Source organism: Schistocerca americana, chromosome 3 (assembly GCF_021461395.2).
Source record: "Schistocerca americana isolate TAMUIC-IGC-003095 chromosome 3, iqSchAmer2.1, whole genome shotgun sequence".
Lineage (NCBI taxonomy): Eukaryota > Metazoa > Arthropoda > Insecta > Orthoptera > Acrididae > Schistocerca > Schistocerca americana.
The window spans coordinates 240,846,007-240,860,860 of record NC_060121.1 but is presented as its reverse complement, the minus strand read 5'-3'; the positions used below and the strand labels follow the sequence as shown (position 1 = coordinate 240,860,860).

Below are 14,854 nucleotides of genomic sequence, written 5' to 3'. Positions count from 1 at the left end.
TTCGCGTAGTTACGTATTTCGGACGCTTGTGTGGCTTTCCGTGAAGATTATGGCAGCCATGCCATTCGAGCTGTATGCCTCTTAAATCTGCAGCAGCGCATATCTCACTGTATATATTTTAGGAAAGAAAGTTGGTAGACTGCAGTTCGGTTTTTATTTTCAATGAGTATTTCGACAGGGTTTCCAACAGTCACATGAGGCTTCTCATGAGCTGGTGAAGGTGTCGCACCTGAGGATGTGTGTGTTCGTATGAACTTTACGTGTAGTATGAGGGTGGGTGGACCTCTAGGATGGGTGGAGCAGGAGCTGTTACTCAGGCTTGCCAAGATGGCGTTCATCTCGCCCATCTGGGCGTTATGGGTTCAGCAGGCTAGCGGGAACTCCTGTAATCAGTTTGTAGTACAGCTGGCTGCAAGGGCGTACCCAGGATCTGAAGTAGGGGGGGGGGGGGGGGGGGGGGGGGGGGGGGGGGGGGGGGGGGGGGGGGGGGGCGGGGCGGGGTAGGGGCAGGTCATACTAGTCTCAGGAAACAAGGACTCGAGACAACTTCTTATTAAATAAAACAGTAAACCAGTGAAAAACTGCTTTTAATAAACATTTTAAATACAAGAATGCACTTGTACAATCCGAGAAAACATACAGCATTTCTTATCAAATAAAACAGGAAAACTAGTAATAAAACTGCGAATATCTTCTAGGGGGGGGGGGGGGCAGCTGCCTCCCCCCCCCCCCCCCCCCCCCCCCTGCCCTTCGCTGGGTACCCCCCATGGCTGGCTGCAGCAAGACAGACGGCGTTCAGGATAACTCGGCAGTGCTGACACGGTGGCTGGCGATGTAGGTCCCCGCGGTTCGGCTGTCGCCAGCCTCAGTGTACAAATGGCGGCTGACAAGTGCTGTCAAACTGATGCTGCCATCATACTATGGTCACCTATTCGAATCTGCCTAGAGGCTCGATCAGCGCCTATGAATAACGTCCCATACTGTCTGGCAGCGAAGGCGTGCACAGCTGGTCACCGCAATGCCGCGTCCACTATTCGTTAAGGGAGTCTTGCCCCAAGTTGACGCAAAGTGTGGGGAGCTTCGCAGGTCGAATGCGTCGTTAATCGCGTGGCGTTTAGGACGATAAGTCTTACACTGTGTCCTGAATTTCCTTGGCGTCGCAGCCCACTGTCCGCATCACAACAGTTGAAAATAAACTAGCACTAATAAAGACAAAACTATAGTTCATGATTTTTTCTTTTGTTAGACCAGTCATACAGAAGATGCTAGATTCGTATTCATTCATTCCACACAAACATGATTTCTCCTTTATAGCCATTCTCAAGAGCAATTTGTGGTCTAAAAAAAATGTACGCCTTGACTAAATATTTCATAATTGGAATAATAATCAGGTCTTATAAACCAGTAAGAGAAGAGTGCATATCAGACACGTAGTAGGATATAGACGTGATGGATGCAGTTTAAACAAATGTATTGGCTGTCAAATGCACAATGCAGTTAATGTGTATTTGCTATGCACGATTTGTCGTATTTTGTGTATTTATGTATTCACAGCCTTTAATACAACGACTGGTCTATAAAAGACCGCCTAAATACCATCTCCACGATGACTTGTCATTTAGACAGGTCGGACACTTACTTACATTACAAATTGTACTTGAGAATGGCTATAAGGCTGGAATCATTATGTGGAGTAAATGAATACAAATCTACAGTCAAATGGGAGAAACTTCTTTCAAAAACAATCTATAGTGCTTTAAAATACCTCCGTATGATTAGAATCCCAGGACCCACTAGTGATAACACGCTTTCGCAATAAATTTCCGTTAAAGGTTTAACACAACACGGCGCCGGCCGAGGTGTCCGAGCGGTTCTAGGCGCTTCAGTCTGGAACCGCGCGACCGCTAAGGTCGCAGGTTCGAATCCTGTCTCGGGCATGGATGTGTGTGATGTCCTTACGTTAGTTAAGTTTAAGTAGTTCTAAGTTCTAGACGACTGACGACCTCAGAAATTAAGTCCCATAGTGCTCAGAGACATTTGAACCAGCCACAACACGGCAAGGATTAAATTTAGAAACTGTGTATATGTCTTGAGGAAGCGTAACTTTTCGTCCAGTATTTGAGTCAGAGCACGTAGCGATTTCCAACTAACTTCACACACAATTTCAAACGTTTACAAAACTTTTCCTGGCTGACAAATAATGAAAGTTTATTGCTTCCTACATTTTCGCTATTTAGGCAGTACAACTTGTTTCAGGCCTGACATTTTGAGTTATTGCTTCTTCATTACTACGTCCATTCACAACAGTTTTCATACAGTATCCAAATACACCCCAGAATGTACCTGCAGAATTATATCATTGTACGACATAGTCCTATAGTTTAGGAGATATGACCTCATAGTCACAGATATCTGTGAGAAACTATGCACTGTTGGCCAAAAAGGTCTTACGCGAACATATAAAAGGTACAACTTTTCTCGTTTACTAGTTTTCGTTTTCTTTTATATTTGTGTGGTTGAATAATCCAAAACTAGTGAAACCTGGATAGAAGTAAGGTTTTGCATTCAACCACGAAGGTTTTACATTATCAACTTCAGATATTTAACATTCAAGCATGTACAGTAATGAGACGTTTGAAGAGGTTTTATACTCTGCACTCAGTGGGATGGTGGATTTACCGGTATATTATACTACTGATCTATTCCTATAACTTAAGCCTATTTTCCTAAGATATACGTATCCAGATCTTTCGTAAGTCTTGATTCCATCATGGATTCATAAAAAAAATGTAGCTTACTTTTGGACTACGACGCATGCGCAGGTGGGCCGCCTGGTACTGGTGCCATCGCTGCTGCGCGCGCTGCTGCTCTACTTGGAGCTGCAGCCGCGAGGAGCGCTGCTGTCGCAGCTGCGGCTGTGGGTATGCAGTGGCGAGAGCCTGCCCGCCGAGCTGGCGCGGCTCTTCTTCCGCCGCTTCCCCGGGCACACGCTCGCCAACTTCTACGGCAGCACCGAGGTCATGGGTGACGTCACCTACCACCTGCTGCGCTCAGAGATGGACCTGCAGCTCTTCGACAAGGTCCCCATAGGTAATACAGGCTCCTATAAGTATACGTCGGCTGGTACATCCAAAGCGGTAACGCTGTCACCAATCGCACTCACCCAGGATAGAATTTAGGATTTTGGTGTGAGGGGAAGGGGGCAGAGTTCGTAGAACTTTTTTTCATAGTGCCATCTCCAAACTATCTAGAGTAAAGCAAGTCGTTACCCGAATGTGTTAATATTTTCGATACTGTTAAGTCTGAAAACTATTCTGCAAACAATTCATGTCTTTTATATTAAGAAGAAACAGAAAGAAGTTCTGGTGGGAGACGGGGGGGGGGGGGAGGGTTGCGCGCTTCAGCCTCACTCACAGTGCGCCCCACCCCCCTGGATTCGCCTCTGCACTCATCTAAAAATCCTTAACTCTTCCTGTCTCGGTGACGTCACACCATAAAGCATAGAAACTGACTAGCAATCACAAGATGATTTAAATGTGGATGAAATATGAGTCAACAAAACAGCTTGTGTGGTGTGGTGTTTACATAGCGGCGGTATCTGATCTACAGGTGTTCCAGTGGACAACACTTTGGTGTACGTGGTGGACACTCAGTTCCGGCCGGTGCTGGCTGGTGATGCGGGGGAGGTGCTTGTGGCTGGACGCAATCTGGCGGCTGGCTATGTGGGCGGCAGAGACCCACACCGCTTCGTCGCAAACCCACTTGCTGTTGACAGGGGTGAGTAAATAACGCTACTCTGATGGAGCTTTCACCTTTCCACCTCGGTGCCATTGACACACAGATACACTACTGGCCATTAAAATTGCTACACCAAGAAGAAATGCAGATGATAAACGGGTATTCATTGGACAAATATATTATACTAGAACTACATGAGATTACATTTTCACACAGTTCGGGTGCATAGATTCTGAGAAATCAGTACCCAGAACAACCACCTCTGCCCGTAATAATGGCCTTGATACGCTTGGGCACAGAGTTAAACAGAGCTTGGACGGCGTGTACAGGTACAGCTGCCCATGCAGCTTCAACACGATGCCGCAGTTGATCAAGAGTAGTGACTGGCGTATTGTGACGAGCCAGTTGCTCGGCCACCATTGAGCAGACGTTTTCAGTTGGTGAGAATCTCCATAATATGCTGACCAGGGAAGCAGTCGAACATTTTCTGTATCCACAAAGGCCCGTACAGGACCTGCAACATGCTGTCGTGCATTATCCTGCTGAAATGAAGGGTTTCGCAGGGATCGAATGAAGGGTAGAGCCACGGGTCTTAACACATCTGAAATGCAACGTCCACTGTTCAAAGTGCCGTCAATGCGAACAAGAGGTGACCGAGACGTGTAACCAATGGCACCCCATACCATCGCGCCTGGTGATACGCCAGTATGGCGATGACGAATACACGCTTCCAATGTGCGTTCACCGCGATGTCGCCAAACACGGATGCGTCCATGCTGCTGTAAACAGTACCTGGATTCATCCGAAAAAATGACGTTTTGCCATTCGTTCACCCAGGTTCGTTAAGTACGCCATCGCAGGAGCTCCTGTGTGATGCAGCGTCAAGGGTAACCGCAGCCATGGTCTCCGAGCTGATAGTCCGTGCTGCTGCTAACGTCGTCGAAGTGTTCGTGCAGATGGTTGTTGTGTTGCAAACGTTCCCATCTGTTGACTCAGGGATCGAGACGTGGCTGCACAATCAGTTACGCCGGTCAACTGCTGTTTGTGTATGAGAAATCGGTTGGAAACTTTCCTCAAGTCAGCACGTTGTAGGTGTCGCCACCGGCGCCAACGATGTGTGAATGCTCTGAAAAGCTAATAATTTGCATATCACAGCATCTTCTTCCTGTCAGTTAATTTTCGCGTCTGTAGTACGTCATCTTCGTGGTGTAGCAATTTTAATGGCCAGTAGTGTATGTAGATAGGTGTGTGTGTGTGTGTGTGTGTGTGTGTGTGTGTGTGTGTGTGTGTGTGTGTGTGTGTTTTCAGAACTGGAGTTGCCAGGTAGCTTCTTTCGTGGGCATGGAATTACTTAATCACCAATTTGCAAATACAACAAGACATTAACTACATATGGTAATGCTTACTGCTACGTTGCGCCCAGTATTATAGTTCGTAGATCTTTAACATTGGCAGTGATCATAAAGCACAGACGATCGGCCCGAAATCCCAGCTACAGTGGATTTCTAGGGATTTTATGTCTTCAGGACTAGGGAGCTCAGTCCCGAGGAAAAACTTGACAAATAGTATTCTATGTATAAGGGGCAGTCAAATGTAAGACATATGGGAAACAGTATGTAAACTGTTTTTTACTTGAAAAGTAATCGCCATGATTAAGACATTAAATCCACTGTGAGAGAAGACGATCATTGCCTTCATGGAAAAATATTTTAGATTGCCTAAGGAACTAGGGTTGTACCCAGGCCTGCACATCTTAGTTCAAAGCAAATAGACAAGGAGTGCCTTTCTTGAGGGCTTCAAAAATATGGAAATCGCCAGTGAAGGGATCGTGACTGTGGAGGATGTGTACAGGGCTTCCCAAGCGAAACTTCTGCAGCGCACTCGAAACACCGTTGGCAACATGTGGGCCACCCCAAATGTCTCCTCATATATGCTCGTACACGCCCAAAACTCCCAGGTGCGTTCCGAATGCGTTGACAACCATCCACAATTCGTTCACAAAGTTCATTAATACTATCAGCAACGCTTCAAGGAAACAGCAAAGCTTTTAAATGTTCCAACATAAAAAAATTCAGCGGGCTCAGTTAGGAGGATCTGGGAGGGCATGGTATTGGCAAGCTATGACCGATACACTTGCCGTCAAAACCATTTGCCAGATGATAAAATCAAACGAGGGGAGGTTATCAGTGTGTAATTTACGTCTCACTTGCGGTGCTCCGAAACAAACATCGTTAGACGTTAAGTGTTATTGTAATATTGGCATGACTGCGCCTGTGTACGGCGTATCGAGAAAACCATTGGCTTCCGGATTTACGTTTATTAGGACTATTTGTTCGATTCATTGTTCTCTAATCGCCCCCTTCGTTTGTACCTCAAATACAAAAAAAGTCCTGTACATGTAGATGCTGAGTGTCAACAAACTTCGGATATAAAACCGACGGAAAGATGCCGCTTTTATGAGGAGCTCTTGTACATATTGCATCACACGGGGATACCGCAATACTCTTACAGCTACGCAACCTGTATGCTTTGCGCGAGGTGAAAGCCGACGAATACTCGTCCCCATCTCTAGCATCATTGTCACTTAGTTCCTTGACCTGGTAACACGTTAGAATTGCCGTGTACCAGAAAGCGCCGGTTAGACAACATTTTTGCACACAAGCGACATATTATTAGGCGCTCCTCACCCCCCCCGCCCCCCCCCCCCCCCTCTCTCTCTCTCTCTCTCTCTCTCTCTCTCTCTCTCTCTCTCTCTCTCTCTCTCTCTTCCCCCCCCCCCCCCCCCCCCCCCATCCTTTTCCGTCGTACACACGTGTCAGTTTTTCACTACTAATTGTGAAACGCACTGTACACAAATCTTGCGTTTGGACGCCCTTGGCGCCTTCTTTAAACTTTACGCTCCAAGCGGCCACTACTATTATTGTGATACGTCCCGTACAGAAATCTTAAGAACTGTGGCGCGTCTGGCGCCCTTTCAACTTTGCGCCTCCAAGCGGCGGCTTTTGTCGCTTGGATCTTTAACCACAAGAACGTACTCGACATCTGAGCTAATTTGTGTCAGTTTCACGGTGAATGGTGAAACAGTTTTGAGATATCATGCATATGATTCTTGGCTCACGTGCTAGTAGACAGTACTAGTTACATGTTCTGGCTTTCTTCAGTCTGAGACTGAACTGATATATCTGTCATTTTGGCGGAGCAGGCTACGTCTTCGCTTCCTGGGCGCGAGAGAGGGTAGTGGAGGGGAGGAGGAACAGCTGCCCCCATGTTCCCCAAGCTGGATACGCCCTACTTAGTCAACGGCCTTGCCGCAGTGGTAACACCGGTTCCCGTCAGATCACCGAAGTTAGCGCTGTCGGTCTGGGCTAGCACTTGGATGGGTGACCATCCGGTCTGCCGCACGCTGTTGGCAAGCGGGGTGCACTAAGCCCTTGTGAGGTAAACTGAGGAGCCGCTTGTTTGAAAAGTAGCGGCTCCGGTCTCGGAAACTGACATACGGCCGGGAGAACGGTGTGCTGGCCACATGCCCCGCCAGTGACGCATTGGGTTGAGGATGACACGGCGGCCGGTCAGTACCGTTGGGCCTTCATGGTCTGTTCGGGAGGAGTTTAATTTAGTCATACATTTTTATTTTATATTGTGTTCTGGAATACTATGCTGATAACCACGTTGTTCGTTTGATTGCTATACGTCACTGTGCAGCGTGTGGCAGAGGGTACTTTTCACCGTTGTGTGTATTCCCGCTCCACCACTTGCGAATGGAGCACAGAGAAAATGACTCTGTAAGCTTCCCATGAGCTCCATTATTGTCTTATTCTATTCTTGGGGCGTTCACACGAACGAAACGCGTAAGTACCAGCTGACAGTGTGCCAGGTGCAACCGCGGCGAAGGTAAGATTGCGTTCGCAATGGCACCGACAACGCTCGTCAGAAGCAGTCGCCAGAGGTAGGCTGATAACATCGGCGACAGCTTGGGCATGCCATTCGTCATTTTCTGGCAGGGCCAAGCAGATTAGGTTAGGTAAGACTCTAGTCCATGTATAAAGTAGATTAGATTTAAACCTCCAAGTGTGGGGTGGACACACACACACGTCTGTTCTTGAAGAAGAGCGCAGCAATGCGGCGTTTGCTACTGAAGAGATGCGCCAAATGAGCTATATCTGTCTCGTAGAGATTGTTTCGAGTACTGTAAACACTTTGTTACTCGAGTTACCAGACAAGTATTTTACTAAGTGTTCCGGAAATACGTAATTTCAATTATACACAGCTCTAAGGATCTCTCCAAAACACGTTGTTCAGAGTATTGTTTATTACGCTACAGTGGCAACTTCGGTGTGTAAAGGTTTTGCCAATGAGGTTATGAGCACATAATTGGTGGTGGTGCTAAGTTTCTATGGGACCGAACTGATGAGTTCATCGCTCATTAGCCGAGCGGTCTGAGGCGCTGCAGTCATGGACTGTGCGGCTGGTCCCGGCGGAGGTTCGAGTCCTCCCTCGGGCATGGGTGTGTGTGTTTGTCCTTAGGATAATTTAGGTTAAGTAGTGTGTAAGCTTAGGGGCTGATGACCTTAGCAGTTAAGTCCCATAAGACATTTTTATACACATATTTAGATTAAAGTTCAGTCTTGATCACGTTATGTCTGTTTTAATGAGTAACCGGTTTCGGTTTTTTCTATAAAACCATCATCAGACCTGTGAATAAATTTTAAGAAATACTAGATACCAATTTTTAAATGAATGAAAAAGTCTAATGATGTCAAAAATTTTTAACAAAATAAAATAAAATTAGTTATACCCATTGGTCCCTTGGGTTGGTAGGTGGAGCTCTCCTTGCTGCTGTGCAGTCAACTGATGGTTATTAGTGCTGAGCACGAGCTTAAATATGCAGAGGCTCCGCCTACTTCCTGTCACACTACTTCATAACTGCCAATCAGCGTTCATAATATGACGCCATCGTCAAAATATAAAAGTAGGAAATACACTAATAACATAAAATGGATTCATTTAAATATCTGATTAACATATAATAGTTGTGTCTACAAATTATTTCTATTTTGGATAAAAATAGTGAATTAGGATGTGTGATAGCTGTGCCCTCTATGGACAACCTTAATATTATTACAGTGCCAGTTACATCAAAGATGTAAAATCCTTGGCGTTGTGGTATATATCGATTCTACCAAGTCGCCTACATCACAATTGCATCTTTGTTGGATGCTGCAGAATCGTCTTGTTTTAACTGTAGTTTTTATGGCAATGTTCTTTATAGCATTAGGTTAGCAGCCAATAGTACGTTCCACATTATGTATATCTGAACAACTGATGAGACTGCTGATGCAGCATATTTTACATACATTACTTTTGCCATGGGTATAACTAATCTTATATTTTTAAAAAACAAAAGAGTAGATGCTTTTATTATAAAATTTCGTCAAAAAGGTCGTAATAATATTTTTCGCGAAAATCTAATTGTTCATTGAGCAGCATTGATGATTTGGTTTTCAAATGAGCATATATCTCGATTTCTTCTAGGATATTCATAAGTAAGCCTTTATTTGCATAATGAAGAACTTGTAAATTCTGTTGTACAGTCCCCTCAGCATGATTATTGAATGTTATATGATGACCAAAAACAGACTTTGTTCGTGAGGTACCTGACGTATGTTCTTTGTACCTTACTGCAAAATTTCGACCTGTTTGGCCGATATATATTTTCTCACAGTCTCTACATTGGATCTTGTACACTCCTGATCTGGTAGATTTTCCATTATCTTTATTTACGGTATGTCTTAATTTTTGTTGTAAGGTATTGTCAGTTGTAAATGCTATTGTTACTCCAGAATTTTTGAATAAGTTAGTGATTCTATCTGATATGTTTCCCATATATGTCATCTTCATATATTTTGGATTACTTATTAGTGGAGTACTTTGTGATTGTTGTACTTTATTAAAAATGATATCTACCTGATCTACCAGATCAGGAGTGTACAAGATCCAATGTAGAGACTGTGAGAAAATATATATCGGCCAAACAGGTCGAAATTTTGCAGTAAGGTACAAAGAACATACGTCAGGTACCTCACGAACAAAGTCTGTTTTTGGTCATCATATAACATTCAATAATCATGCTGAGGGGACTGTACAACAGAATTTACAAGTTCTTCATTATGCAAATAAAGGCTTACTTATGAATATCCTAGAAGAAATCGAGATATATGCTCATTTGAAAACCAAATCATCAATGCTGCTCAATGAACAATTAGATTTTCGCGAAAAATATTATTACGACCTTTTTGACGAAATTTTATAATAAAAGCATCTACTCTTTTGTTTTTTAAAAATATAAGATTAGTTATACCCATGGCAAAAGTAATGTATGTAAAATATGCTGCATCAGCAGTCTCATCAGTTATTCAGATATACATAATGTGGAACGTACTATTGGCTGCTAACCTAATGCTATAAAGAACATTGCCATAAAAACTACAGTTAAAACAAGACGATTCTGCAGCATCCAACAAAGATGCAATTGTGATGTAGGCGACTTGGTAGAATCGATATATACCACAACGCCAAGGATTTTACATCTTTGATGTAACTGGCACTGTAATAATATTAAGGTTGTCCATAGAGGGCACAGCTATCACACATCCTAATTCACTATTTTTATCCAAAATAGAAATAATTTGTAGACACAACTATTATATGTTAATCAGATATTTAAATGAATCCATTTTATGTTATTAGTGTATTTCCTACTTTTATATTTTGACGATGGCGTCATATTATGAACGCTGATTGGCAGTTATGAAGTAGTGTGACAGGAAGTAGGCGGAGCCTCTGCATATTTAAGCTCGTGCTCAGCACTAATAACCATCAGTTGACTGCACAGCAGCAAGGAGAGCTCCACCTACCAACCCAAGGGACCAATGGGTATAACTAATTTTATTTTATTTTGTTAAAAATTTTTGACATCATTAGACTTTTTCATTCATTTAAAAATTGGTATCTAGTATTTCTTAAAATTTATTCACAGGTCTGATGATGGTTTTATAGAAAAAACCGAAACCGGTTACTCATTAAAACAGACATAACGTGATCAAGACTGAACTTTAATCTAAATATAACAATTTATTGATCACTGCATTCCAAAGATGTTTACCAAAAGTTTTATACACATTTGAACATTTCTTCATCGGTCCCTAGGCTTAAACACTACTTAATTCAACTTGCGCTAAGGACAACACACACACACCCATGCCTAAGGGAGGACTCTAACCTCAGAGGGGGGAACAACGCGAACCGTGCAAGGTGCCCTAGGCCACGCGACTACCCCGCGCGGCCACATAATGGTATATTTACCTGGTGAAAGTAGATGGCCGGCCGCGGTGGTCTAGCGGTTCTGGCGCTGCAGTCCGGAACCGCGGGACTGCTACGGTCGCAGATTCGAATCCTGCCTCGGGCATGGGTGTGTGTGATGTCCTTAGGTTAGTTAGGTTTAAGTAGTTCTAAGTTCTAGGGGATTTATGACCTAAGATGTTGAGTCCCATAGTGCTCAGAGCCATTTGAACCATTTGAAAGTAGACGTTTCTATTACATGGCGATTGGATAACACTTTGTGAGAGTATACATATATTATTTAATGAATGGAAAGTAGATTTGTGGTTTCACAGGAGCTCACTTTGTTCTAAAAACTGTTAACATTAATGTAATACTGGCAGTAGGTTCATTCAGAAAGATTCTACCACTCGGAACTTCATTGCTCATGGAACATTTGCCCATTGGATATGAGAGATGTAAGATTTTTGGTGCCAGTAGTATTTCAGATACAGTGCAGCGTTTAATAATGAAAAAAAAACTATATTACAGTGCGCCTTAGGGCACTTGCTCCAACATTCAGTACAGAATAATGTAAAAATTTCGTAGTATTTAGAGTGCAAGAGTGAAAATATTAAAACTTGAAACTGTATTTTTCAGAACGCGGAATAGGCTTGTCATGGGAAAGATATAATCGTCAGTTGTCAAATATCGATGTGTCACTTCTAGTTTCATTTGAGCCAGAATTGCATCTTTAATATAATCTCACACCTCTGGGTAAGCACGTGAAATCTGTTTTGCTGAATTTATATGATGTTGTGCAAACATATATCAATTAACGTTGAACGGCTGTCATTCGGTGTACGTGTGAAGGACACGGTCTGGAATAAGATACTGTGAACACCTAAAGCACTGTTAAGTGGCAACACGTACGTACACATTTGCAAACCACCTCATGCAACAGAATAACCTGCCTACTGGCTATAAAACGCCAGTAAGCAGTAACGATTTGTAGACAGGTAATGTCCATCTACAACACCCCAAAAATATCCACTACAGGAACTTCAATCATAAGCTACACGATCTTTGTCACTTGAATAAATTGCTTTCCGAGGTTATAATCACACCTAAAATTTTGTGATTAAGATTTTGCCTACCTCTGCTTTCCAATAAACATGTGATTTCATTCTGTCGATAAATGGAAATGTCGTGTGGCTAGGGCCTCCCGTCGGGTAGACCGTTCGCCTGGTGCAGGTCTTTCGATTTGACGCCACTTCGACGACCTGCGCGTCGATATACGAAGTATATGCCGATTATGATAGTTTTCGTCCTCAGAACGCCACATACTACTCTTTCAACCAAACTTTTCAGTTTCTCACAGTACATGTCTCGTGTCGTGTCGGCCATTATGACCGAAAAACTGATTTGAATTTCACTCACTGTCATCCGAAAGTTGTATGTTCTGGCGATGAGATCTGCTACATTTCGACTGCGCGTGTAGTGGCAAACTGTTTTGAAAAGATCGGCCGTCTGCGGATGATGATGTCGGCCGCCGGTGGAATCCACCGATTTCGGTGCCACTGTGACCACAGCCTAAGGGACCAAAAAAGAAGCAACGGTCCGCGCAAGCTACGAACTTGGAAATACCACAGCAAACCGTGTGGACGATTTTGCGACTGCAGTTAAAATTCAAACTGTACCACCGTTGCAGCCCAGAAAGAAAGATTATGGTGTTAGTCAACTGCAGAAGTGTCGTAAAGTCCGTGAATTAGTTTCGCTCATCAGTGGCAAAAATGCCTACGTGGTAATGAGAACAGAAAGCTTGCTGAAACTGGTTGCGAGTAGCAGATACATCTTAAATTCGAACTGGAAAATATACGTTGAAAGTTATTTGTTGCCGTAAAGAGCTCGACAGTATCTATTGTATTCGTTACAGATTCTGAATGAGAAATAATCTGGGTGTAAGTAAGACTCAAAAGTGGCAACCGTTCACTTTCATAGACTAACATGCCCTAAAAGCCGTAGTAGCGGAACGCTTTAAGGAAACTTGGAAAAAAATCGCATTTGTGTGGACTGATCGTGCTAGATCTACACCTATACCCTGCAAACCACTGAAGTGCATGGCGGAGGGTACTTTCCACTGCACCTGTTATTACATTTTTTCCATTTCATCCCCGTATGGAGTACCAGCAGAGTGATTGCATAAATGCTTCTGTGCTTGCTGTGATACGTGTAATATTGTCTTCGTAATCCCTGTGGGAGCAATATGTAGGGGTTTGTAGTATTTTCCTAGATTAATCGCGTATAGTTAGTTCTAGAAACTTTCTGAGTAGGTTTCCGTGGCGTAGTTCGCGTCTGTCTTAACGATCATGCCTGTTCAGTTCTCTCAGCATCTGCGTCTACCTCCGGTTAAGCAAACCTGCGCCCATTCTTGCTACCCCTCCTTCGTCTACGTTCAAATCCCCATTAGTCCTGTTCAATATGAGTCCCACAAATTTGAACGATATTCTAGAATGGGTCGTACAAGTATTTTGCACGCAATCTACTTTACAGACTGATAGATTTCCTACTGTTTCACAAGTGAACCTAAGTCTGCCACCTGTTTTACCTATGACTGAGCAATCTCATGTCCCTACAAACTGTTACACACTGGCTTTTGTATGAGTTGACAGATTCCAACTGTAACTCATTTATATTGTAGTCATAGAAAAATACGATTTTTCGTCTTGTGAAGTAAAACATCAGCACTTCTTAAAACTTAAAGCAAGTTGCCGATCTTTGCGCTATGCCAAAATAGTATTAGAATTCGACTGAATATTTACCTTAGTTTCCTCAGATGCTATTTCATTATAGATAGTTCCATCATCTACGAAAAGTTTTATGTTGGTAGTGTTTTCTGCAAGTTCATTAATGAACTTGAACAGCAAGGGTCCAAACGCACTTCGCTGGTCCAGAGCTTGAAGTTACTTCTAGACCTGTTTCTCTCAAATATAAAATCCTGTTTCTTCCTAACCAAGAAATCAATCCAGTAACAAATCCGCTCGATATCCCGTAAGAGCGTACTTTTTATAAGCATAAATGTGATACTTAGTGAAATACCTTTAAGAAGACAAACAATGCATTCATTCATGGCTTTCTGGACCTCATGTGAGAAAAGAGAGAGTTGGGTTTCACACGATTGATGTTTCTAGAATCCATGCTGGTCGGTATTGAGGTCATTCTGTTCACAATACCTCATTACTAGAGATCGGATTATATGCATTTGCATATTTCACCGGTTATTGCATATTTTAACCAAAAACCAGTGACGATACATATTTTCGTTCTAAGTTTACAGTATTTTAAAAATTCAGACTGGTGGTTTCTAGCTCGACCTAGTTTGGATGTCACAGATTGATAGCAACCCAGAACTGCGTGCAATCGCTAACCGACTGGCCACTGCCTAACAAAATTATTAAAGAGGAGCAGGAGCACCCGGGGTCTGGTTAATCCCCTCCCCCGTCATGGCGTACGCGTCGGCAACAAACTAAACTTACCAAGCTTTTAGTAGCATGTCCATTGTTTAGCTTTCTATTTACTTGCACAATGTACACAGTTGAACGTGTAGTGTGTAACGTGTTGTACGCTATGCCGCCCAAAAAAAAAGAAACGTAGTTTCGTGGATAGCTGACCATCCTGGAACATTTACATATGACGGAACTGTTTTATACTGTCGAGTTTGCGAGAAAAACGTTTCGTGCAAAAAAGGTTCCAGATACACCAGCATGTCAAGACAGGTTTTCATATCGGAAGAATGCAG

The 14,854-nt window shown here is 43.2% G+C and overlaps 1 protein-coding gene across 2 annotated transcripts in view; it reads left to right on the top strand.

Annotated features, from left to right (window-relative positions):
• The window catches only part of LOC124607151 (mycosubtilin synthase subunit C), a 136,785-nt gene that overhangs the window by 104,585 nt on the left and 17,346 nt on the right, over positions 1–14,854 (top strand). For both annotated transcript variants that reach the window (XM_047139360.1, XM_047139359.1), the window contains exons 6-7: positions 2,823–3,090; positions 3,610–3,777. In XM_047139360.1, coding sequence (XP_046995316.1) covers positions 2,823–3,090; positions 3,610–3,777 — 436 coding nt within the window. The remainder of the gene's footprint in view (positions 1–2,822; positions 3,091–3,609; positions 3,778–14,854) is intronic.